The 26548-nt window shown below is 45.4% G+C and overlaps 4 protein-coding genes across 11 annotated transcripts in view; all 4 read left to right on the forward strand.

Annotated features, from left to right (window-relative positions):
- The first annotated feature begins 5692 nt into the window (after positions 1–5692).
- On the forward strand, positions 5693–9021 carry HOXA7 (homeobox A7). The gene is made up of 2 exons (XM_005518902.3): positions 5693–6176; positions 7202–9021. The coding sequence occupies exons 1-2, from the start codon at positions 5801–5803 to the stop codon at positions 7483–7485; spliced, it is 660 nt and encodes a 219-aa protein (XP_005518959.1). The 5' UTR covers positions 5693–5800; the 3' UTR covers positions 7486–9021.
- Positions 9022–10115: 1094 nt separating this feature from the next.
- The window catches only part of HOXA3 (homeobox A3), a 45098-nt gene continuing 28665 nt past the window's right edge, over positions 10116–26548 (forward strand). For 7 of the 8 annotated variants that reach the window (XM_088053887.1, XM_088053892.1, XM_088053874.1 and 4 more), the window contains exons 1-2: positions 10209–10308; positions 22319–22423. Coding sequence is in view for 1 of the 8 variants with exons in the window: in XM_088053927.1 (XP_087910053.1) it covers positions 10116–10308; positions 22319–22423 (298 nt within the window). In the remaining 7 variants the exon portion in view is untranslated. Of the gene's footprint in view, positions 10309–22318; positions 22424–26548 lie in introns of all 8 variants that reach the window. The other variant, XM_088053927.1, reaches the window with a different exon arrangement.
- HOXA6 (homeobox A6) lies at positions 14413–16602 on the forward strand. Its single transcript, XM_005518900.3, has 2 exons — positions 14413–14970; positions 16300–16602. Exons 1-2 carry the CDS (start codon positions 14535–14537, stop codon positions 16557–16559), a joined length of 696 nt encoding a protein of 231 aa, XP_005518957.1. The 5' UTR covers positions 14413–14534; the 3' UTR covers positions 16560–16602.
- On the forward strand, positions 18501–21389 carry HOXA5 (homeobox A5). The gene is made up of 2 exons (XM_005518901.3): positions 18501–19271; positions 20288–21389. The coding sequence occupies exons 1-2, from the start codon at positions 18710–18712 to the stop codon at positions 20536–20538; spliced, it is 813 nt and encodes a 270-aa protein (XP_005518958.1). The 5' UTR covers positions 18501–18709; the 3' UTR covers positions 20539–21389.

Genomic DNA, 26548 nt, shown 5'->3' on the forward strand with positions numbered 1-26548 from the left:
TATTATTTTCGAGCCAAGGAGAACCCACGGTTTTATAAACGCAGCCCCCAGGTGATGGAAATTTCGTCTTATTTTCATTCTAAATGGACAGACTCAGGTCCTAAATGCCGTAATTTCTTTGAGGGCAGGGGTTTCTTCCCCCCCCCTCTGGGCATGATTTGGTAAGCTGGTTCTTAGCAGTGCGCGGAGGGAGCCCCTTGGATGGCAGCGGGGCACGGTGCCGAGTCAACGCCGTCTTAATAAAACTCGCCGGCGGGGCTGGGGAACCAGCACCAAACCAAAATGTCCGGCGTTCGTTCTTTGGTGTGGACAATAATGTAAATCAGCTCAGACAGCGACATTTAAGCTGAGATTGTTAATTAGCTTCCACTAGAAAATGTCCAGCACTAAGTGTGCTTGCACAACCCCTGTGAGAAGGCTCTCTCCTTACCAGGGCGTTCATTTCAAATTCCCTGCTAGAGATAATTGCTCATGCAAACTATGTTATTTCAAACGTCATCCACCTTTTTCCTTCCCTTGCCTTCACTTTTGTAATTTTTATCCCTTTTAAATGTCCCGTGGCAAATAAATACAACCCGTTGCGTTTTACTAGCGCTTCAGATTATATATGTATTTATAGATAGATATAGAAACAGATAAAATTTTGCAGACAATTATGGTAGAATTTATGGTGTCAATTTTAGTCGCCGATTTAGCCGAAGGAAAGCGGTGGGCTGGCAACAGTCTACAGCCGAGAACACGAAATTGAATTTATTTTTAAAATGAGAAGGATGGTTTCTTTGGAGTGGAAGATTTCCATACATCCCCTCACCATTGCACCTACCCCTCCCCCGCCGCCCCAAGCCAAACCAAGCTCAGCAACAAAAGAAAATAGCAAAGTCTATGAGCTTGCTGAAATTTACCCTTGTTTTGGGCGGACATCTTACTGCTCACAGTGGATATCCTCCATAACATGAATCGCAGCACAGCTCTGCACCACACCGACCCTTGTTTGCAAATATGGCGAATAACCATGAAATCCTTCTTGTTTTTTGAAGGTACCTTTGCACATATATACATACATATACATATATATATATATATATATGTATATGTATATGCGTATATGTATTGAGAGCAAAATAGGACGGAACACGCTTAGGATCTTGGCAGAAGTTGTTGTTAAGAAAATTCAGAGCCATACTACAGTGCAATAAAAGAAAATGACTGCTGTAACCGTTTATGGGGTGTAAAACGCTGCAGGGCTGAAGACAAAACTTAGGGAGCCGGCAAGAAGTTTACAGATGTGCAAAACTGCGGGCGGAAAAAAAAAAAAGCTTTCTACTTCACCTTAAAAAAAAAAAAAAAAAAAGGAAATAAATCCCAGGTAAGATCTGATGACTTCTAATTAGCAAAAGGGAGCTCGTTCTGGCATGCACACACACAAAAAAGCCCCTAATTGATCCCCGAGCCAGTATTTGGGGATGCTGGGACGCCCTCTGTTGTTGCAGACAGAGGCAACTTCAAAGAATCAGCATTAAGAGTGTGTAATAAATGACGGGTCTGCAAACTGTCTGGAATTCGGCTCTTAATGAGTTTACAACTGTCCAGCCACAATTAAGATTTTCTACAAAAGCCTTTTCATTTGTTTTGTCTGGCTGTTTTAGATAAAGCGGGAGAGCGGAAATAACAACCTTTTATTGGCCTTCCCGTGCTTAAATCCAGGCTGGGAGGTGGACATTTATCTTGCGGTGGGCCGGCGGGCAGAGGCGCGGGCTGCGCGGGCCGGCCCGGGCGGTGGCGGCCGAGCGGCGGCAGGTGGCGCTGTGAGCCCGCAAAACGCCGCCCGCCCGCCCTCCGCCATCAAGCGCTCGGCCGCCTCCCCGACAGCTCCTAAAATGTCGACTTTATGGGAGCATAACTGTGCTTGGAAGCGCTGCGTGGGTTTTAACAAAGGCCGATAGGTTTGAGGGTGCTTTTCTCTCCCTTATCACCTATTTTTTTTCCCGTGTTACCCCGCCGACAGGGCGCCGTCAGGGTGGTGTTCGCTGCCTGGCCAGGCTCAGTGCACTCGTGGTGAAAGTTGGTCTGCACCAAGGACACGCTGTGCGTTTATTATTCTCAAAATACCGAGACATTTGGTAATATGTGATGGAGACGGATGGAGCCCTGGCACCGAACTGCCAGCTCCTCCTTTTCGCCCTTGCCCCAAACCTTTGCTCTTCTCCGCTTGAGCTCTGAGCTTGCTAACAGGGTATCCTGATTTCCCGAAGGGCTGGTGCGAAATCAAATATTGGGAGAAAGGAAAAATTGAAGGGTTCGGGAGGGATGTAAGAGGGTCTCCCCGGTTCAGCCCGGGAGGAGAGAGCCCGAAGAGCTTCACCCTTGGAGCTCTAGGGGCCAACCGATGGATTTTCCAATGCCCTTGTCCGCTCCGCGTGGCTGAGACAGCCGCGCGGGGAACCGGCAGTGCTGCAAAAATCTTGTTCGAAAATTATTTACCGGCGGGTGAAATTCTTCAACAGCTGTCTTTGATACAAATAAAAAGCCCTGCTTGTGTCCGAAGCAATTTCAGCTCTGTGGGACCCGTTGTGATTATATTACACAGATGTGAGAAGGCTGATGCTCTGCAAACTTGACATGTCTCTCAAAGTCATTCCTAACTTGTTCTCGCCGTCTATTTTGTTTCCTCGAATCGTTTTCCTATTTTTTTTCCGCTTTGCTTTTGTTGGCTCCCGCGTCTTGAGAATGAGGCTTAGTGTGGAGTTGTGGAATATTTTCAGATGGCAATTGCCAAAAAAGACAGGGGAAAAAAGTAATTGGAAGGAAAATAAATGCAGGAGGAAAGGAAGCATAAAATATGGGCTGAAATAGAAACGTTGTATTTCGTAAGTTTAAGCCAGACAACTAAACAAATCGTTGCATGTTCTCTAGTAGCTCTGTAACAGAACTACTTTCCCTGCATCTTACTTACATTTCCTTAAATCAAAGCCATTCTCCTTATATCGAAATTCAGCACTGGGAATGCACTGAGCTAGTTTTTTTCCCCCGTACTGATCCAAAGATTAAATTCTTTCTAGGGATAAAGACTAACAGCCACTCCCTGCTTTCTAACAAGAGCCTTCCTATCAAATGTTTGTCTACAATGGCATTGCTAAACTTATTATGATTAATTATTTTTTTTCCTTGGGCAGTAAAATTATATTGAAATTAAAAAGTGTTTATGCATCGTCATACTAAGTAATAACTTGGCACAGCATGTTCCATTATAATCGTGGATAAATTATGGCGAGAACAGATTCCAAACCAACAAAATCTTCTCTACTATGAACCACATCAAGATACTGCTTAGTACACAAGCCATAATCATGTAGTGCTCCCAGGTCGCTTATAACTTACGAGCACCGTTTTATCACTACATTTTACTTCCCGGAAAAGCTCAGTGCCAAAGAGGGGTAGTCCAGAGCTAACAAGGAAAAAAAAAAATAAAAAAAATACAGTTAATCCGTCCTAGAGGATTATTTTTAAAGCGTGTGAGAATATTGCCATGATCAAAAACTTGAAATCTGTGCCTGTTCACCCTTTTCCGATTGGAAAAAAATAAATTCAAATGAAAAGTGTGTTTACAGTCGCGGGAATCTAGCCTGATCCTGTAAACAACAAAACGAGAGATTTCAGAGAGTTATTTCAGAAGCAGCGTTATGCCTAACTCGCAGAGGGTGGGGGGAGTCAACGAGGTGGTGGGGACCCATGTCTGGGGGTCCTTCTAGCATTTATTCAGTGAAGGCTTTTTCGATAAATCTAAGGGCAGGCAGGAAAAAAAAAAAGCTGAAGGAAAAATACATTTTAAAAAACCCGTGGCGGCAATAAACACATGTAAGCAAAGAAAAATACATAAACATGCAAATTGTAGAGAATCAGAGAGCTCGAAATACAACCATCCAGACAATCTATTCGGTCCTACGCTATCCATATCTAAGTCTAGACATTGGTTATATTTGCTGTTGCTTTTTTCTTGCATCTTGGTATGTTGTCACCAAAGGAGCAATTTATTGATCTAATGCCATCTACTTCAGCCTCTTTGATCTTCTTGGTCGTTGTCTTGTTTGCATCGCATTCGTTTAAGTTCTTGGGCCTCTATTCCCTTCCAGCAGCCTTTTCTGCCGGCATGTTCCCGCACCGTGATTGCCACCTCAGGGATATTGTCTAATATTGGTGAATTGGAAGAAATAACCGAAGGGGCTCCTTCGTCGGCTTCTCCCTTATGCCTGCGAATAATAACTGCGTTTACACACACTTAGCAATTGGCAAACATTTACGTACATCCACCACATCTGCATGCTCTGAAGCACCGGTATCTCAGGGATCTGGCTTTCAAGAATTGACTTGCTTCTGTCAGTAACCTGTGTTCATGGGGCTGCAATAACCGCGCATAAAGGGTGCCAAAGGGTGCGCGGGTGTGTGTGTGCGGGTGTGTGTTGGAGGTGTGCAGGGGGGCAGAGGGGTGCTCCACGTTTACAAAACATAAAGTTTAGGGTCCGTGCGAAATATCGCCAAGGACAATTTTAACTGGTGAGAAAGTCTTTGTACACGGGGCACCAAACTATAATTGAAAGGAGAATTTCCGGGGCAATTCCATTGTGCTTCTTCCAGTTTATGATGTGCAATACAGGCAGGCAGTAAAAGCTGTCTTTACCAGGACTCCCTGTCTGAGGGAAGGAAACTCATTTTACGATCCGTTTAAAGGAAGGGCACGGAGCAGCATCCTCAATGGAGAGCCATTCGCATTGTTGGGGATCCCAGTGTTTAGAAAAGCAGCAACTCTCCCCGTCACCCGAGCGTACCGCTGCCGCCTCACGCTCTGGACTGCAAGGTATGTAGGGCGGAAAGGTAACTCGGGCAGCAAACAGGCGGCGGCGATTTGAAGCCATTTGCAGGCGACTTCTTCAACTCTGGAGTTTCGGTTTATTCTGTTTTTTCTTCTTGAGACGTTCAGAAAGTTGAGCCCTCAATTTATTTTTTTTTCTTAATTTCCCCCCTTTTTTTTTTTTTTTTTTTTTGCGGTGGGCGGTAGGGTTTTTTTCGTGTGTTCTGTTGTTGGCTGGGAGTTTTTTTGTTCAGTTGGACGCCGTTGTTTGTTTGGGGGCCGGATTTTTGGGGGATTTTGTTTTGTTTTGTTTTGTTCTCCTTTCCCGGGGAGGGTGACTGTGATATTTTTCCCGGGGCTGACTGCTGGGAAGCGCCTTGATTCCCGAGGCTCGGCAGCCCCTCGGGACCGGAGGGGGGTGCCCTCGCAAACCCTGTTGCAGGGTTACCGCCTGCTTCTCGCCGCTGCGATAAAGCAGAGCGGGGGGAACGAGCCACCTCCTTTAAACGTGATACACACACATGCTATATGTGTATATGTATATAAAAATTAAATAAATATATACATTTAAAGGTTTAGAATATGATTTTTCCCAACGCTCCCCCCCCCACCCCCCGCGGTCCATCAGCGAGCAGGCGGGGTGCGGGGTCCCCGTGGGGCCGAGCTGGCGGCGGCTGGAGGGCGCTGGCGGGCGCGGCGGAGGCGGTGGCGGCTGTGGCGGCCCCGGCCCCAGCCCGTCCATGGCCCGGCACCGTCGGGCCCCGGCCGGCACCACCTGTGAGGCGGGCGGGGATTGGCGGGCGGCGTCACATGACCGGTCACGTGCTCCGGGCAGCTCAGTCCAAAAGAAAATGGGGTTTGGTGTAAATCTGGGGGTGTAATGTTATCATATATCACGCTACCTCGTAAAACCGACACTGAAGCCTGCCGGACAACAAATCACAGGTCAAAATTATGAGCTCTTCGTATTATGTGAATGCGCTTTTTAGCAAATATACGGCGGGGGCTTCTCTTTTCCAAAATGCGGAGCCTACTTCTTGCTCCTTTGCAAGCAACTCCCAGAGAAGCGGCTATGGACCAGGCGCGGGTGCCTTCGCCTCCTCCATGCCCGGCTTGTACAATGTGAACAGTACCATATATCAAAGCCCGTTCTCTTCCGGATACAGCCTGGGCTCTGATGCCTACAACCTGCATTGTTCCTCTTTTGATCAGAACATTCCCGTCCTCTGCAATGAGCTAACCAAACCCAGCTGTGAGAAAGCGGAGGAAAGCAACCTGCACAACCAGGCTGAGCCTAATTTCCGGATATACCCCTGGATGAGGTCTTCAGGTAGGGGCGAGCGGAGAGGGCTCGGAGCCGTGGCAGCCAGGCAAAGCGTGTCGCCAGGATTACTGTCAGCACAGCCTTTATGGTTTTAATTATAGCCGAGGCGCCATTGCGTAGAAAGCCCGTGGCATTGTATGTAAATGAGTATCATAAAACTTTTTATTGCCCAATTAATGGGTTCTAGCCTCGTAAATTTATTTAACTCCATTTGCTATGGAATTTTAGCATTGAGTCGATTTGCGCTGTTTGCTATGAAAAAGCGGAGAGTTGGCTGCGGGCTCCCAGAGCCCCCACGGGTAAGCGTCTCCCCTGCCCTGTTGTCGAAGTTGGGGGAAAAAAATCCCGCTGGCTGGGTAAGGCGGAGGGGACAGAGGCGTTTAGGACCGAGGGACGGCATGTTGAGGACTTTGCCGGCCCGCGTTGCCGAGACGTGCCACCCTCGTCCCCCCTGCCCTTTTCCACGGAGATAAGGATCTATAGAAATGTACTAAACAGGAAAACGGAGGGGGGAGGGGGGCACTGGGGGACGAGAGTGTGTGTGAAAAAAGAGAGCTCTCTTCTGCAGCTAAATGCTATGTATTGTTTACGATCCAGGCGGGATGGGTGGGGGGAGCCCACGACATTAAAATAAAATAAATACAGCCCAGCCTTCCAGCTTTTTATTTCCCCTTGCGAAACGTGAAAGTCTGGAAGGTTTTAGGGAAATACATCGCCTGGGGGAAAAGTTCCTCCTCCCAAAAAGCAATTTCCTCCCCCACCTCCTCTCCTGAATGCTTTCTCTTCACTTTTTCTAGGTCTCGAGCAACTTAATTTTTGCCCTGCCTGAGCAGGGTAGGTCGTGTGGCTGAAATGTCTTTGTTAGGGCAAAGTGGGGGGGCGAGTGGAAGTCGAAGAAGGGAATCGTTCACTCTGGCTCGCCACTTTTTTGTTTGTTTGTTTGTTTATTTATTAAAAACATCAAGAAAAATAAATAGAGCAAACTTTCCACCTCTTGTCTAACTCCTGGCCGTGTGTGTGCCTGTTTTCAGGTCCAGATAGGAAGCGAGGGCGCCAGACCTACACCCGCTACCAGACTCTGGAGCTGGAGAAGGAATTCCACTTCAATCGTTATCTGACTCGGCGGCGAAGGATAGAGATCGCCCATGCCCTCTGCCTGACGGAGAGGCAGATCAAAATCTGGTTCCAAAACCGGAGGATGAAGTGGAAGAAGGAGCACAAGGAGGAGAGCTCCAGCACCCCGGCTCCCAACGAGCCCACGTCAGCAGCAGCCTCTGTTGAGAAAGTGGAAGAAGACGAAGAGGAGGAGGACTAAGGAGTCCCACTCGAGGAAGTGATCTCTTAGAATAGTGTATGCACATGACAGTTGGAAGAGCTCCCTTTAAAGGAGAAAGGGGAGGAAAAAAAAAAAAAAAAGAGAGACTTACTGTTTTTATTAAAAAAAAATCAGTTCCTTTTAATAATCATCTTGAAAGCGAGCGTTTGCAAACATGAAAACATTTCTTGGGTTGGTTTTCCAGCCTTCTCTCCACTCTCCCATGCTCCCCAAACCTGCCCTATGCCGAACCTTTCGGTAATATCTCCTAAGAGCATCTTACAATCAGTTTGTTTTTTTTTTTTTTCTTCATTAACCCTAACTTGGGTGGGCTTCTTCAGGGGACATTTCAGTGGGAGAACTGCTGCTTGCACAGATAGTAAACCGTGACCTTCCGAAGTAACTACCTGACTCCACAGTCCCAATCATGTGTAAGGGGAAAAGTGCATTAGGCTCACATTAAGAAAAACTACCTAATTTTGAATAAGTAGCTCTGCACTTCTCTTTTTGTTTTCTTTTTTTTTTTTTAATTGTTGTTAGAAAAGTATCATAAGTAACAGCTACACTAACAAAAGATTAAACAGCAAGTAAGGGGGGAAAAATGTTCCACAAACCACTACAATCTACAGCAATTATTTGTACTACCTATTTTCCAGACTACCTACCTATATATCTTGCTCTGCCTACCTATCTTCGAAAGTATACTGTATTTTAGTAGTCAAAAGGATGTTACAAGATTACTAATGTGAATCGCAAAATGCTTTTAGACATGTAAGCGTAGTTGTTTGAAAAGCACGCATCAATAGCTTTGGTATAGAATTTGGTACCGAAAAGTCTGAATATATTTAAATTTAAAATAATATATTTATTCCAAAGCAATTATAAATGAAAACCATATGCTGCAATATATCTTTCTTCTCGATTCTTTGCTATTCTAAAAGAGGAAGCAAACACACGCCAATATTGTACAAAGCGGTTTAATATCTCCCGTTGGCTTCTACCTTCAGCTGCTTCTGCTAAAGGCCGTTTTCTTATTCTACGTTGATCTTACTTAATATAGCGGAAAGTGTTCTTTGAAAAAGTGAATTTAAATGATCATGTAACCACCTTTAAAAAAAAATAATCCACAAACTGTTTGTCCTGATTATCTGAACGTGTTAATATGTAATACCATTAATTTTCCTACAATAGCAGATATTGTAATATTTTTTGTCATTTATATTCGTCTTGAACCTCATTTGTAAGATCATGTCATAAATTGAGAAGTATGTAATTAATTTGGAAACTTTGTAGCATGATGTATTGTTAAGAACTCTGTATAAATCCGTCTTGAAGGTTTGGCTAAAGTTTATTCACAAATTGTATGTTACAATGTGTTTCGGTGTGTTCGTTGTGAACATTTGGATATGCCGTGTAAGTATTGGAAGTGGGAAAAAAAATGTCTGTGAACTCTCTTTGGAAGTGATACCGTGTTCAAGTATCTCCCACGATTAATGTGTTTTATGTTACACAGAAAATAAATATGCTTGTTGACAATGAATTGTGTTTCTTTATTAAGGAACCAGTTCGAGGGGAGCACCAAAAAATATATATTACATAGACAAATAGAGAAATTAGATAATCTAATTTTTTTTTCCTGTAATCAAAAAGGAAATAAAAAAAAAAAAAACCAACAAGCAAAACCCAAGGTAACGAATTGATAGGAATCAGTCAATATCTATATCTCGACTTCATGATTTTTTTTCCCTGGCGTTGTTGATTAATAAAGCGGAAAGCCTTCTTTATGGGAGAGCTTCCTTCCACCGTGCTCCCGTGTCCTCTTGCAGTCATAACCCCAGTCCAGACGATCGGCGATCAAGTCGAAATCGCACGCAGTGAAAAAACATTTTGTAATGCACAGAAAGTGAAATGCGAAACTTCCAAGTGTAAATGATCTGATCGGGTACGTGTATGGTTTGTGTGTTCGGCTTTCGGGGGCCAGGGGGCATCACGGTGGCACGAAATTGGGGAAAAATTGCCCCGCTTTAGAAAATGTCTAATTTTTGCCAGGTACCAAGCAATGTCGATGAGATCTAATATTCCCCTCCTTTATTTTTTTTTTCTAATTAAAAAAAAATCTAACCCGAAAAGTCCTTTTATTCGTCTAGATAAATCCAGGTAAGACCTGGAGCATTATTTGCGCTGAAGTTCCCTTTTTTCTGCTACAGTCCGTTCCTGGTCAACGCACTAATTGTAATTTTAATAAAATTAGTACAAAGTCCAGGTCTTTTAAAAAACTCTAGGGCTGCCTCTGTGGTAAGATGGCGCCTCTCTAAGACCTGCCTCTTCTTAGTGATGAGGAAAAGGCCATAAATCCGTTGTTGTTTATGAAAATTTACAACTTTGCAATACAACTTTATGAGTTGTTCGGTTTTTCCATTGGTCGTTGTCGGTCATGTGGATGGTAACCGTGAACATGAACTTTTTTATAATTTCCCTTGCGAGAATAGAGCCGCATTCTTTTGCTGAGCTCTGTCCTGCTTCGGATCTCTCTGGCTTTCAATCCCCATTTCATTTGTTCTTTGTAAGGCAATAGTGAACAAAGTGTGCGGAGGTTCGGCATAAGCAGCCGCCTAGAACACAGATCCGGGATGGCAATTTCCAGTTCCCCCGCTGGAAGGTGTGGCATATTGGATTCAAAGCACTGGCGTGGCAGATTTTCAACTTGCAACCTGGCTAATTTCCTGCTTCTTCTGGCACCAAAAGGAGGGCGATTCGTCTCCTGTGCAGCCAAAACGACAGCTGTCAAAGTCGCAGGGGCTCCTGTGAGCCAGAACCTAAAAGGTGAGAAATGTATATGACACTACTGTAAGCAGGGAAAAATGGTTTAATACGTTTAAATATTAGACATGTGCAATTAAACCAAATGGAAATGTTACCGGCCAAAAATAGAGATGGCTGCAGCTCAGTTAATTTGGACTTAATCAGTGCATGCAAAAACACGCCTAAATAAAATGTTTATTTTCTGTGATTTAGCAAGGAAGCGGTGGATTTTATTTTTTTTTTTAATATGAAGTTGATTTCTTTTTACATTAGCCAGGGGTATGTTGTGACGTTCAGGTTATTTTCTAATAATTCAGTTTTATAGCATCAGTGGAGGGGGTATTTTTTTCCCAGCACGAGGGGGGAAAAAGTGATATCCCCAAACATTTTTTAATACTAATTCGCAGCATTAACTCATTAGCTGAAATTTCATTTGCGGTTGACGAAATTTAGATGTGATTTATTTTTTACTATTTCATAAAAAAGAAACAAAAAAATAACCCAAAGAAACAAACAGCACAATGTCTCCTAGCTTCTCTGCTATGGAAGGTTATTTCTAGACGGGGGAAAACAGCCCGAATGTGCCTTAAATTTTCTCTATCAGACCGAGCGCTGCCTGCATAAATCCCTTGCCCGGCTGTGGGTCCGCTGCCGGCGGTTCGCGGCGTGGGCTGCTTGCGCGCCTGGGCTGCGCGGAGCGGGCTTGGTGGCGGCTAAACCCATTTCAGCGCCGGAGACGGAGCTTCCCCCCCCCTTTCTGTCCTTGTTGTGACTGTTTCGGTGCGGCGCTGGGGCGGGGAGCGGCGGCCGGCGGGCCGGTGCCCCGCGGTGTGTGCCGGCGGGGGGCAGCGGGGACCCGGGGACGGCGCCCCCCGGGACCCCCCGCGGCTGCCGCCCGGCTCCGCTCCCGCCTCCTCACGGCGAAGGAGAGGCTCGGAAGGCTTTAAACGGCGGCCCCGGCTCTGCCTGTGCCGCCGGGCTGATAAAGCACTGCATTTGCATTGCATTGCGGTATCCGCCGGACTGGAGCTGCAGTGAGCGCCGGATTATTTATTGCGGGTCGCGGCTGCTCAGTGCTGCCACGGCGTGGCGGGATGGCGGAGGCGGGCGAGGAGTGGAGCGGCCCCCGCAGTCCCTGGAAGAGCAGCGCTGGTAACCCGCGCTGCTCGGGGGAGCCCAGATAAAACACCAAGAGGTTAAAAAAAAAAAAAAAAAAAAAAAAAAAGCGGCCTACCTTTTCCTGCAGGAGTATCGGAGCTCGCCCCCGGGCAAAATATTCTGGCAGGACCAGCTCTGCCCACTCCCCTTTCCCTCCGCTTGTACCTCGGTGTGTGTCAACCGCAAGTTTCCACGGTGGGAGCCGGCTGGAGAGGACCAGCTCGCGTCCCCCCGGCCAGGCTCTCTGTACCCCGCCAGTCTAAACAACGGTCCGCTTTGCCCAAACTGTTTGGATTAGGAGCTATTAGTTAAAGGTTGGTTTTGATGACGCTGGCGAGCACGAGAATGATTTGAAAGTGGTTTTATGTACGAGGAGAAGGAGGCTTTTAAGCTTAAGAGGGTAACTACTCCCGCACCTGTATCCGAAAGTGGCTGGGGACGCGGACGCGTTTTCGGCGGGAGGAGGAAGGAGAAATGTTCTGTGGAGGAGATGCTGGGGGTGCGTGGAATTACGAAAACAAATAAACGGGGTATGAAATACACAGGTATCGCGAAATGTGACTTCGTTGCGGTGGCAAAATGCAGCGACTAGCTTGCTTTCTGCTTTCCAGAGTGGGGGTGGGAATGGTGATGGAAAACTGCTGCGAAATGCATCCAGGCCGGACATTTCCTCGGCAGACCTGGGGGGTAGCGGATTATTGTGATTCGGGGTTTTCTGGGGTAGGGGGAGGAGCGGAAAGGACGCCTGAATGTGACTGAAGCGGAGATTGTGGTGCAGATTGTTTAGCTGTCACTGTAACTACTCGAACACGACCCAGTCACGCAAATGTGGAGATTTCATTCCTTTTTCGTATTATGGGATTGACGAAGAAATATTTTTGCTCCCTGAGGTCGGGCTTTGACAACTTGGTTTGGACGCAAACAGTATCTTGAAAAACGGGAAAGAAACAAAAATAAATAGAGGGAGGGAAAAATATCAGACTGTAACCGATGCTACAAAATGTAAATATAACTAAACCTGGGGTGGTTTTTGTTTTAAATTTTGTTTTGGTCTTTGTGTGATGGATTCGAACAAAAGATCGTCTGCCCACAACTTTTTAGAAGTAAGGCCGGTGGGGTTTGTTTGTCCCGAGCATTCATTTTTCCGTGCTGCGTTTTCGTTCTGACCTAAACTGGCGAAAATATGCTCTTTTAAAAGCCTTTTCGCATTTAGCATGCTGTGTATGAGTGCTTCCTTGCTGGTGTTTCCTCCTTTTGAAACTATTCTCACTGAGTAAAAAAACCCCTCATTTTTCCGGAGAAATCTGCTTTTCAGGAAATACATGTTTCTGAAATGACCTCTCAAAGCATGCAGCTAGTGAGCTGTAATTCTACCAGGTGTGTTTGTGGATTAGCTGGGCTGAAGAGGTTAAGGAAGTTGAAAAAAAACCCGAAGGCAATCAACATCTGAATGTGAAAGTCCAGCTGAGACTGCAAACAATACAAACTATTGTGGAGCGATGTTTTAACTCACTACTGTTTTATAGGTATCGTAATCTGCCCCCGGAAATGAGATAAATAGTCTCCCAACAACACAAAACTCTCCTTTGAAAGCTGCTTTAGGAAACTGTGCTCGTACGAATGTCACTTTACGTGACAGAGCGCGTTTAAAATTAGTCTATTCAATCTGTTGTAATGGGCACGGATTATGAGTAAACACAGCTTGGAATGAACAACCTCATGTTATCTGCAGGAACTGCAGGGTTACGGCTGACTTAAATGCGCATCAGCAAATTTCATCAGCACTGTTACTGCCCGAGCCTTGGGCCAAGAATTATATTTCCGCTATGGGGTAACTGCCATATTGAAAAATGAAGGTGGAAATGTTTGTTTCGTGTATTGTTCTTTCCCTCTTTAAGACATAAATCCACGTTTGATCAAATTATTCGGAGCAACAACGAAACCGATTGGCTTCTGCTGACTCATTAGCGGAGTTGTATTAATTAGGGATAGTCTTACTGTCTCGTTTTTGAATTTGAATGTTTGATTCCCTCGGCTCTGCTCTGGCGAGAGGAGGGTAGACTTGGGGAGAAGAGACACATGGAACTTCATCTGGGCTGCCGGTGGGAGCCTGGAGTCCATGCGGCTCTTCCCGAGGCCTCCTCGGGCACTTGGTCCAAATCAAAAATCCCACTCCCCAGAAGGCCACCGCCCCAACCTCCTGACTATGGGGATGTTCACTAAGATACGAGACCTCTTCCACTGCAGGACGCGTTAACCTCTCTCACAAAAGCTGGGTTCGGGGCTGGGGTGGGCTCCCTGAGCTCCGAAGGGAAGCCTTAGTGGAGGGGCAATTTTCGACTGAATGGATAAATAAATACGTTTTAGAATAGCTTAAAAATTCTTGGATGAGGTTGTGGCATCGCGACGGCAAAACGGAGAGGGGCTGCCCCCCCCCCCCCCCCCGGCCTCCCACGCTGCGCGGCGCTCCGCTCCCCCTTTCACGTGCTCCCTTCGCTCCAAAGTTTCCCTTCGCAGCATCCTCCACCGCCGTGTCCTTCCCTCCCTCCTCTTTCCCTCCGCCGGAGAGCCGGGGGCGCTTCGCCCACCCTTCCCACGGGGTCGCGCGACTCCCTTGTCGTGGGGTCTCCAACTTTTAAGGGCGCCCCCCTACACACACCTCCAGCAGCCGCAGCAGGAGGGGAGGCGGGGGGGTGGGGGTGTCCCCGTTCCCCGCTCTCGCACCGCCCGCTCTGCCGGGAATTATCGCTGTTGCTGTTGTTATTATTATTGGGTTCTTTTCCCGCGGAGGGGCGGCGCCGCGGCGGGGGCGCGGCCGGTCCCGCGGGCTGCGCGGCGCGGTGCGGGGGGCGCGGGGCGGCGCGGCGGGGCCGGCGCTGCCGGTAAGTTGGCGGCGCGGTGGCGGCGGCCCCGGGGGAGCGGGCGCCGCTCGCGCTCCCATTGGCCGCCCCGCCGTCAGCTGCTCCTATTTTCTGCTGTCGCTTTTGGCGCTCGGCCATCCAGAAACAAACCACTTCGATGACTCCTAATAGTTATCGCCAGATGTACTAATACACAACAAATCACGGTCCGGGAGAGGGGGAGAGCAAATGAGTTCCTATTTTGTGAATCCCACTTTCCCGGGGAGCCTGCCCGGGGGCCAGGACTCCTTCCTCGGGCAGATCCCCCTGTACCCGACGGGCTATGATGCTCTCAGGCATTTTCCGGCTTCGTACGGGGCAAGCAGCCTGCAGGACAAGACTTACACCTCACCTTGTTTCTACCAACAGTCCAACACCGTCATTGCTTGCAGTCGGGCTTCCTATGAGTACGGAGCCTCTTGTTTTTATTCGGACAAGGACATTAGTAGCGCCTCTCCTTCCGGCAGTGGCAAACAGAGGGGGCCCGGGGACTACCTGCACTTTTCTCCCGATCAACAGTACAAAACCAGCGGCGGCCAAGCCAAAATTATAAATGACGAAGGCACCGACCGGAAGTACACGAGCCCTGTTTACCCTTGGATGCAGCGGATGAACTCCTGCGCTGGTAAGGCATCTCGGTGCAGTCAAGGGCGGAGAGGGGAGGAAAAGGCAAAGTTTCTTTTTTATATATATAATTTTTTTGTTAGATAAAGTCCAGATTGCTGGAGAAACACGGTTCCTGCAGGGCAATATGTAACATGAAATCTTCTCAGGTTTAGACCTGGCACGTTGGCACCCAGGGAATGGTGGCCAAGATCCCACTATGTAGGTTTACTGGTGAAAGTTACAGGGGAATCCTTGAAAAGTAGAGAGGAAAAAAAAAAAAAAAAAAGGACATAAAAAGGAACAAAGCACTTTTATCACTCTCTTAAAGCCATCCCAAAGCCTCTGCTCTGCTTCTTCATTGTCAGAGAGCGATGCATGGAATATGCCCTCTGTACTGAGGATCCAAAGCATTTGTGGTACATTCCTCCTCGCCCCCCCTCCCCCAGCTCATTAGCCTGTGAGTATTGGATATTGAGAGCACGTTTCTGGGGCCGTGGGCGCATTTCCACGGCATCGCGAATTTTTTCAGACTTAGGAGTGAACTTCACATAATTGAACTATTCTGTATAGGAGTGGTGCTGGGGGAATGGGGGGTGGGAGTGGAGTGGGAGGGTTGCATATAGATGACATTTATTTTTTATAATCCCAAATTTAAACCTTTACTTCAAGTGTTTGCTAATGACTCGCCTTCTCTCACATCCTCCCGAGTTTATGTTTGCTGCAGGGACAGGTTTCACTCCTTTTTTTTTGAAAATTAAACTTTTAGCAAGACCATTCCGATGCTGCTTTGCATTCAAGAGCAATAAATTCCGGAGCAAATGACAAAACGCTCTTCTATGATCTTTAGCTGATGTCTATAATTATACTTAGAGATCTTCTGTAGTCCCAGCCATGGCAATGGCTGTGTGTTTGTGTCAACACAGCCACATGTGCGTGCACACACGCACACAGGCACAGACACATGCGTGAGGCTTCCCGGCTAGCACACGTGTGCCTGTGCCTGTGTGTGCGCACAGGCTCCCAGCGCGCACAGAGCAGCCTCTGCTCAGCGACTCGCACCGTGCTACCTCCTGCACCTTCCCTAGGTCCGCCTTATTGCCTCTTTGTATCCCCCTTACCCCGCCACCCGTAAGCACACTGCACATCCTCATTTACAGCTCGTCAGGCAGAAGAAAGGGAAAAGAGAAAAATTTAAAAAAAAAAAAAAAAAGCCTCCAGGAAACCAGAGCAGCTTCCCCCACTCCCCGTGATTGTGCCTGCAAAAGGAGGCAGAATATACTAATCGCTCTTTCTGGTCTGAAATCACTGGGCCCTGTCCAATGCGATCGTTTTGTCTTTACTTCTACAGGTACAGTATATGGAACACATGGGAGACGAGGGAGGCAAACTTACACCAGATACCAAACGCTAGAGTTAGAGAAGGAATTTCATTTTAACAGATACTTAACCCGAAGACGACGTATTGAGATTGCAAACGCTCTCTGCCTTACTGAACGCCAGATTAAAATATGGTTTCAAAACAGGCGGATGAAATGGAAAAAGGAAAACAAATTCATAAATTCCACACAGCCCAGCAGCGAAGAAACAGAGGAAAAGTCAGGGGAGTAGAACCACGTTTAATAAACGCTACCAGGCCTTTCCTTAGTGCTTACTACTATTACTACTATTATTATTATTTACCTTGTGTTCCTTCTGCTACTGAAATCCTATAGGTTTGTCACAGTCTATTAATCCCCAAAAGGCTTGGTTAAAAAATGTATATTTGCAATCATCTGTGACTTACTCTAATATATGTGGAAGCCCCAGCTTTCGAGCTACAGGCATGTATGTATGTAACCACCTTCCCAAAGCATATATGGTGTCGGTTAAAGTACTAGAGAATTGGCCCAAAATTTTAAATATTTGAGATGAGTATCCATGTGCGGGTGAGTGTCCCTGGTGTGCTTGTGTGAGAAAAGATTAGCAAATTATTTTTAATCTTTTTTTTTTTTTTTTAAAATTAGAAATACTCATATTGTAGAAAGACAAGAGATTTTAGAAGATATGTGGTTTATGTTTTTGCTAGCTCCCGCTACGGTGGGCCATCTTGTTATGCTGTGTTTGGGAGTTTATGACCCACAGGGGGGGAAAAAAGTTTTAGTTATGTATAAGATATTTAAATAGCAAAAGGGAGAAAAATTCTTTAAAAAAAAAACGTTGTAGAAATCCCTGTGTATAAACTTTCAGTTAAAGCGGAGATGAATTGCAGGGAGATTTTTTTTTAAATACCGCTAAACTGCTTAGTCTGCACTACTAGTATTAAAGTGAAAACTCGGCGTTAAACTTCAGGGGAAGCGAGGGAAAAGGTTTCGAAGCGGGCAATCTTCTGTGTTTCCCGTTGAGCTTACACTAAGGTTTTGGTGAGCTCAGCTCTGCACTGAAGAGGCTTTGAATTATGGACTACATTTCTTGGGGCTTCGTGAGCTTAGATCGATCTTTTTTTCCTTTTATCTCTCTTTCTGTCTTTCTTTCTTCCTTCCTCTCTTTCTTTCTTATTTGAAGAGAAGGTCTTATTAACTCGGGGATTTTCTTTCCTGCTTCTGCGGTATCTTAATTCACATTCGCATTACTTAGCACTGGAAAAAATAAATTGATGCTTTGAAGAAAAATAGCTGCCATAAAATGCTTCCACTTTGAGATTTGTAAAAGTAAAAAAAGCGCAGCAAAAATATTGATTAATATATATGTTATATCTCTCTATATTAAATTGCGTGTGCATGAGTGTGCATGTGAAGCTGTGTACAAATGCACTTGTATACGCATCGAGGCTCTTTTGTGTGGAAGGCAGCACAATTTGGGCTACCATTCTAAATGTTTTAAAAGCCAAATCTGGAGAATATAATGCAAAATGGCTACCGCCGCATTTAGAGGATTTTTTTTTTTCCTTCTGAGAGGCGATAAAATAACGGCAGCAGCAAAGTTGCCTGGAATTTGACCCCCTAGTTGGAAAAACGCTGCACGATACTTATCTTTAATAGAAATCTGCCATTTCACATCGGCAGGACCCGGCTGCCTCTCGAAAACTCCGGAACGGGAACAAGTGTGGGGGAAATTATACACACACACACACACACACACATATATATATATATATGTAGAAGGGACATAAGCCTTGCCAGCACCCGCGAACGGATCGTGTAGGATTTGTGAACTGCTGTAAATAAGCCTGGCACGGAGGAGAAGGCAGGCACAAAGCGGATCGCTCTCTGCACACCCAGCTCCCCGGCGGCCGGCTCGGAGGACCAATGCCCGCCGGCCCCGCAGCCTCGCCGCCGCTTTGCCGGTGCCGGTGGCGGCGAGCCCCGCGCCTCTCCGCGCCTCTCCTCGCCTCTCCGCGCCGCCGTCGGGGGCCGTCACCCCGGGCCGACCCCGCGGAGCCGGCGCCATCCCCCGCGCCGCCAGCGGGTGGCGCTGGAGGCCGGCGGACGGGCGGGCGGCGGCGGCGGCGGCGCGCACGGGAGGCGCGCCCCGGGCCGCCCGCGCCCTCCCAGCTCCCCCACCAGTGCACGAGTTTACCTCTAGAGGTCATCAGGCAGGATTTACGACTGGACAACAAAAGCACGTGATGTGAAGCCGTACCCCATATTTGGGTGCCTACGTAGGAGGGAACCAAGTACATGTCCCAGTCATTTCCATAATTCATCATAAATTGTGCAAGGGTGCTATAGACGCACAAAACGACCAAGAGCCACAAATCAAGCACACATATCAAAAAACAAATGAGCTCTTATTTTGTAAACTCATTTTGCGGTCGCTATCCAAATGGCCCGGACTACCAGTTACATAATTATGGAGATCACAGCTCGGTGAGCGAGCAATACAGGGACTCCGCCAGCATGCACTCCGGCAGGTACGGATACGGCTACAATGGCATGGACCTCAGCGTCGGGCGCTCTGCTTCCACCCACTTTGGTGCCAATGAGAGACCCCGCAGTTACCCGGCCAACACCACCTCTGCCTCGACAGAGCCCAGGTACAACCAGCCCGCGACGTCTTCCCACTCGCCTCCCCCTGACCCTCTGCCCTGCACCGCCGTGGCCGGTTCGCCTGTCAGCGAGAGTCACCACGGGGTGAAAAACTCCCTCGCCAACTCCACCAGCACTTCGTCCAATTCCAGCAGCAACACGCACATCAGCAGAGACGGGGTTGGCACCTCGTCTGGGACTGAGGAAGACACTCCAGCAAGCAGCGAGCAGGCAAGTGCCCCGACCGACCAAAGCACAGCCCAGCCTTCACAGCCCCAGATCTACCCCTGGATGCGAAAACTGCACATAAGTCATGGTAAAGCAAATACCCTGTTCTTTCTTTATTTCTCTGGAGGAAAAGGAGGATTTAATGTAAACCGGGTGGCTGCGCCGAGCAAGGTCGGGGAGAGGGGAAGAGGAGGGCGTGAGAGCGGGCAGTCTCGGCGCACATCACAACTCTGCTCGCAGGGAAGCACGCTCCCTTCTCTGGGCGAGTCCCCCCCGAAAGGAAAAAAAAAAAGCCGCTCGGCCCCGAAAACACCGCCCGCCTGGCTCCCAGCGCCGGCGGGGGGAGTAGAAGGAGCCTTGCCGAAGGGAGATCGGGAGCAGAGGCTGCTCCCGGGTCTCCTCTGGATGGGGGATCTTCCAGTGGGAACGGCGCGGCTGACCCCATTTATTTTGCTTAGACATATTAAAAAGAGAATAGGAAAGGGCGAGAAGGGCAGTTTTCACTGCTGGGAAGCCGTGGGGGAGGGGGGAGGGCGAGTCTCCCCAAACTCGGGGTAGAGGGTTTGAAGGGCGCGGGGGAGTGAAGCAACTTTCAGCCCCGGGTACCTGCCCTGCCCTCGCTGCTGGGAGAGCGGCCGGAGGCTCGCTGCCTCCCAGAGCCTTCCCTAGCTCAGCCGTGGGAAAGGGCTGCACGTTTCAGCCTTGCTCTCTTAGCTCTGAAAACCCAGCTATCAGCAGAGACATCCTCCAAATCAGGTTATCTGGGGGAGGCATGGGGGAGAATTAACCTTATTAAAAAAAAAAAAAAGAAAAAAAAAAAAAAAAGGAAAAAAAAAGGAAAAATAAAAAAAAGGAAACTGAAAAATTAAATTTAAAAAATCGAATCGCAAATCCAGGCGAAAACTTACCGAGACTACCAAATCCCCCTCCCCCAAGCCTTTCCTAAGAGGGGCTGGAGGGGGAAACTTGTTGAGCGTTTATCCAAACCAGAAACAAAACCAAGCAGGACTGAGAATAACGGTCCTGGTCGCTGGTAGCTGCAATTGAGACACGAAGGCTCTGAGAGGCTGCTGAGAATCTAAATCATGTACTTTTCTCTTCCAGACAACATAGGGGGACCAGAAGGGAAAAGGGCTCGGACTGCTTACACCCGCTATCAGACCTTGGAGCTCGAAAAGGAATTTCACTTCAATAGATACCTGACCCGCAGAAGAAGGATTGAAATAGCACATGCTCTTTGCCTCTCAGAGAGACAAATAAAGATCTGGTTCCAAAACAGGAGAATGAAATGGAAAAAGGATAATAAGCTGAAAAGTATGAGCATGGCAGCTGCAGGAGGGGCATTCCGTCCCTAAGCGCTTGATCAATTAAAAGTACTGAGCAGTATTAGCTGACCCTGCGTCGTCTCATGTCAGTACTAAGTTGACTTTCTAAAACTTCCTTGTGTTACTTCTGTGAAGAAACCCTGTTCTTGTCGCCCTTATTCATCTTTTAATCATGAGCCTGTTTATTACCATTCTCTCGCGTGTATAAGTAGATCTGCTTTTATCGTACATTTCTTTGTCTTGAATGGCTTTGTCTTGAAAAAAATAATAGATGTTTTAACTTATTTATATGAAGCGAGCTGTGTTACTTGAAGTAACTGTTAAAACAAAACAAAACTAAACAAAAAAGAACAAAAAGAAAAAAAAAAGAAATTAAAAAAAAAAAAAAGAAAGGAGAGAGAGAAAGGAAACCCTCCCCCGGTTTAGTACAAATGTTATGTGTTGCACTCAACCTGCTTAACTGTGCATGTGTGGTCAAGTGTTAATGTCTGTATAGCTCCAAGCTGTTAAAAATATTTTTATTCAAACTACCTATATAATTCCTGTGTAATTAATGCTGTTGTAGAGGTGAAATGATGAAATCAACTGAACTTGTCCTACGTGTAGTGAATAGTGAATCTGTGACGAAAACTGTGATTCCAAGCAGTATGTCCTTGCTGTGCCTTTGTATATGACTCTTTGCACGAACTCTTAGAAGTGGCTCTTATTAAGCGCAGCTTCTGTGATGTATGTTTTTTGTGAACAAAGTTACAAATATAGTCAAAGTCTGGCTGTTTGAGCAAACTGTGATCAGCTTTTTTTTTTATTATTATTATTATTATTTGTTTTTAAAAAAAAAACCTGACTGGAAATCAACAAAAAAATAAACTTTCTATTGTAAAGTTTTTGTGATCTGATTTGTGCAAAGCAAGAAGTTGTGCTTCCTGATTTGCCTCTGAAAAAGAAAAAAAAAAAAAAAATAGCCCGTGCAGAGTTTGTTACATTTTACCTGGCTCCTGCTGCACGTTACATATGGTGGATGCTGCAATTATCCGCTACCAGTATTTTTAATTGAAAGTTTGACCATAAGTTCTTCCTTACTTGTTTCTCGCTAGGTGGAAAGCTGCATCGCAGGACCACAGTCTACACCCTTTGTGGCTGAATCAACTGTTAATTGTCTGCTAGATGGTTAAAATTAAGGGGAAAAAAAAAAAGACGCCAAAAAAAAAAAAAAAAACCCAAAAAACAGCCCACAACCCAAACCCCAAAACATGTGCTTTTTTCAAATACGCTGAGAACTCCAGGGTGTGTTTGCATCGCTCTAGAATTTCTCCTGTGGTTTCATTAAGTATATTTTAGGACAGCCATGTCCAAGCCCTTTGCATCTATTAGTAACCCTCTCTAGCCACATTCCCACTCTTCACCCTTTAAACTTTTGGTTTTCTTCGCTACAATTAGTTTGCTATAAACGTAATGTTACTTACCCCATCAGAGCTTGAATGGTTAACTCTTCTGAGCTTCTAAGAGCAACTAAAGATTTGCACATTTACTGACTGGTTACATTGATGCCTTCCCTTAAAAGTTATAAAACAGTAAACTTTATAAGCCCCAGTTCCGGCTATATGACATTTGGGTGCCAAATGAATAGGGTTTTGTCTATGAATTAGATCGTAAAATCATCCATAGCACAGACAGATAGGCTCACTGGCTATAAAAAGTCACGTGGTGCCATTAAAGTAAGTTTTATGGTTTTGGGGAGTTGACATCCAACATTATATACCACATAACATATAATCTCACTGACGCTGGACTTCATTTGACTCTTTTGCAGGCTACGTGTGCCTCCTGGCCATTCAAATTGTCAGGTTTAGGGACAGAAGTATCCAAACCACAAGTTCTCAGTACTATGTGAAAAATGGCTCCTTGCAAGTCAAAGGTAAGTTTTGTGCACAAGTTCCTTAAAGTTTATTTGTACAGTGGGGAAGCCGAGGCTCCTGCTCGCTCTCGCTGCCTCTCGCCTCTCTCTTTCTTTCTCTTTCTCTTTCCCTTCCTCTCCGCCTGGAGGTTTTCAGGACGGTCCCACCGAGCCCGAGAGGCAGGATCAAGCACTAATGATCCAGGTTGCGCTGCAAATACCTCCCCCCCATCCCTTCACTCGCAGCAGCTAGCTCTCTATTTTAGCGATCAAATCAAAGTAAACCACAATAAGCGACTTTGGCAGAGATGGATTTTGGGGCCTAGCTTTAATCACTTTGACTACCGCAGAAGATAATTACTTCCTTTGCTCCAATAGACTCTCCAAGTTTGGAGAGGTTTTGTTTAGCAAAGAGTAGTTACTGCAGGCGATTAAAAAAGGGGGAAACAAAATAGATTGGGCTTGATATTATCTGGGCAGTATCTTATGTAGGCATGATAGGGTTGGAGGCGTGATGATATGGTAATAATCTTTGGATTGGTGAAATATGTTGCATATCAGAGAGCCAGTATTAAAATGGCACGGACTGTACTGGAGTGCTTAGATACGTATTTTCTGCACTGGGCTGTGCAGAAAGCTTTAGCTATGTGTATATGTACATCTGCATGCGCGTGGTGTGTTTTGGGGATGCGAGTTCATAACGTTGCTATAACTTTTTCCTGATTCTACATATAATTGAGTAAATATGAATATATTTATATTATATGCATGTGTGCCTGCATGTACAAATCAGTTTGTAGGTCTGTGTAAAGCCGTGCAGATGCATATATGTGTCTAATATTGGTGTATTCGTGTACACAAAGGGTGTGTACGTGTGTACACATATATATGTTCCTATGACTTTTTTTTTTTTTTTTTAAAGAGAACCAATTGACTGTAACTTGTAGCATTAATACAAGAGACTACAGGTCATTAGAGTGCTGCAAATTATGAAATACGGGCTTGGTTTATTGAAGATTGTAAATATCCCCCTAGCTCTGCTCTCTTCCTTTCTGCCTTATATTGCTGGCTGTCATTGTGGGGTAGGCCCCAGCTGCGTGTTTACTTCAACATTCTTTTTATTTAAGTGGACTGTTCTCACTAGAGTGTGATTACTCAGCAATAAACTTTATGGCCGGATTTAACTTCAGTCTTTGAATTTCCAGGACTTGAATGAAAGGGTGAAAGGAACTCTATCTTTCTCTGGCTAACATTAAGGCCTGATCCTTATCCTCAGAGCTGTTACTTTGGCGAGTGATCTCAGGGGGTATAAACAGACTAGTCAGGGGCTAGGGTGGGATTTTGAGAATTGCCTATTAATTATCTATCTATCTATCTATCTATCTATCTATCTATCTATCTATCTATCTATCTATCTATCTATCTATCTATCTATCTATCTCTCCAAACCAGCTGTGGATATCTCTTTCTCTGCACAGGTTTGGAATAACATTGATTCAGCAGACTGCATTGTTTTCCTTTATGTGTCATAAAGTCGGGTTTGCAAAAGAATGGAGTGGTTTGATATGAGAGATGGGCTTTGTTTTATTTTGCTAGTGCTATGCCATTCAAATGTTGTGGTTTAGGCTGGTTTGGCTACTGTGAGCAAGAATGGGAGAAAGGCGCAGGGTTTTAGGAGGGTAACGTTGTTGTGTACCTCTGCAAGGTCTGCATATTGCTGGCTGATTCCTATTTTTAATTTATTTGTCTTTAACTTTAAAGAAATGGTAGTATCTAAGGTAGGTTCATCCCAAAGAGCTTAAAAACATTTAATATTTAAAGTCAACCCTTGTGGAAATGAAATAGAGTCTGATGCCTTTGTGTCTGTCGATCCTTCCTATCAGCACTAAACAAACACATCTGCATATATTTCGTATTAAAAAAATGAGAAAGGCTTTAAAAGAGCATATCCAAATGCACATTTGAAAATCGTTTCCCTATAAACAGCTGGAGATTTTATAGTACTCTAGTTGACACATTTTCATCAATAGGAATATCAGAAAGTTGTATATGATAGGCATGTATTATATTATACTATATGCCATAAAATTTTATAGTTTGAGGCAAGGCATGAAAAACCCTTAAAAGTTTGGTCTTCATTTATATATGGGTCCTTTTCCAAGGAAAATCCTTTGCTTGTAGACAGGAATTATACTAGACAAAAACAGCTCCTGATTACTCAGTATTCAACAACACTGTGCCATTTGAATTTACTGGCTAATAAACAAGCACGCACGGACACCCATTTGGCTTATATTTTTGGATCCTGGATATCTTCTTGGATTGTAATTTTTCATTGCCTAGAGTGAAAAGATTTGCTACTATGTATTTTCCACATTTTTGAATGTGGCTTCTGGACCATATCCCACACAAAACAATGTACAGCGGTTCAAGAACTATGGAAAAGAAAAATACCTCTAAGTCCAGAAGCATATAAACCCGCCTGTACTGCAAGAAACACTAGCAACAAAAGAAAGTTAGCTAAAAATGACAACTTCACCATGTTTCTGGCCCTGCCCTGTCCTAAGCATCACAGTTGAAACCATTCAAACCCCGAAATGTATTAAGATTTCCTAAAACGCTTTGAAATTTGAAATTCAAAAGAGACCAGACTGCCGAACTCTGTGAAAATAGTCCCAGGTCTGAATTGTTTTCCAAGGGAAAATGTCATGAGAAATTATCGCTGGGAATGAGGAGAGAGGTTTTATCTGCACAAGTAATTTTTCTGCTGAGTTTGGAGGATTATTAAGTGCCAGGTTTTCTTTTAGGAAAGGCAAGTTGTGTTCTGCAATTTGAAATACAGTTTACCTAACCCTTTGAGAGAAATATTTGCGTGTAGTGCCTCACGTTGAAGTGTAAAACCAATTAAGGGTTAGGCAGCTCTCTTAATGTGTGGAACGGGTGACTTTGCAAGACATAACTTTCTCTAAACCAGAAGTATAACAATCCAATGGAAAGTCATCCGTAAATTACAGCTCTGCAGTCTTGTCTAAACCATGCAAATGCCCTAATTTCAGAACATTACAGGGAAATTATTATTCTGACATTTCCTTACATTTAATAAGTGTGTATCTGTGGAAGGGTGACAATAGAGGAGTTTGCAATTTGCTCCATGGGAAATTGAATGGAACTGATCATGGCGGGATGGGGATCAGGAGGTTTCGATTTCAAACCCTGAATACGGGAGCAATGCCTTTTCCCACCCCGCAAATACAGATTTAACGCATTTAATGCAGACACGAGTAAATCCCCTGACCAAGTTAAGATGTCGTTGGTTTTCTTAGTCCTTTCTCTTTCTGCCCTCAAAATCTCCCGGATTTGAGGCTAAGTCTACTAGCTAGAGCGGAAAACCACAGTTCCCACAGTCGTCTGGTCATCTTTGAAAATATTATCCCTTTCAAATTAAAGCATCTTCACTAATGTCTCTCTGTAAGGCAAATATTCATGGACCACCCCAGTCACATGTTCTTGTAGCTACGTGCACAAACAATTTCAAATCTGACACAGAGAGCGTGTAAAATTTGCATGGATTTTGCCTTATAACATGCAAAAGGGATCTTTTCTATATCCCCTCCCCCCAAAAAATGTCTTTTCAATAATAATATTTGCTATGAAGGTTATTGGGTAATTATTGCAATTTTGTGGAACAGTCCTTGCTTGAGGTGAAGTCTGTCTGCAGATAATAAATGGCAGCCCGTGCAGTTCACTGCCAGGTTAAGTAAATGCAGAAAAGATAAATCTGCACACCCTAGGAATCACCAGCAGAGCTCGCTTTAGACCAAGTTCACAGTCAACTCGTTTGCCTAGACAAGGCTTCGCAAACAATTAGACTTGTTTCTTTATGTTTAAATCAAGGAGAAATGACTAAAACCCTTCAGCAGAGAGCTGCAGCTTTTCCCCCAACGCTCGTCGCTCCATTCCTTCCAACCTCACGCCCAGAACTTACCCAGCATTTCACCTGCAATTGTAACCATATAGCGCCTTTGAGTAACAGGCTTCCCTCCAACGCTGCCGAAAGGCTGTGCAAACTGATCTAACAGCATTTTACAAAGCCGCGAGATTAAGAAAAAGAAAAAAAAATTAAAAATGCAAAAGTATCCAATTTCT

Source organism: Pseudopodoces humilis, chromosome 1 (assembly GCF_049639895.1).
Source record: "Pseudopodoces humilis isolate 2021_Gansu_Grassland_sample_001 chromosome 1, ASM4963989v1, whole genome shotgun sequence".
Lineage (NCBI taxonomy): Eukaryota > Metazoa > Chordata > Aves > Passeriformes > Paridae > Pseudopodoces > Pseudopodoces humilis.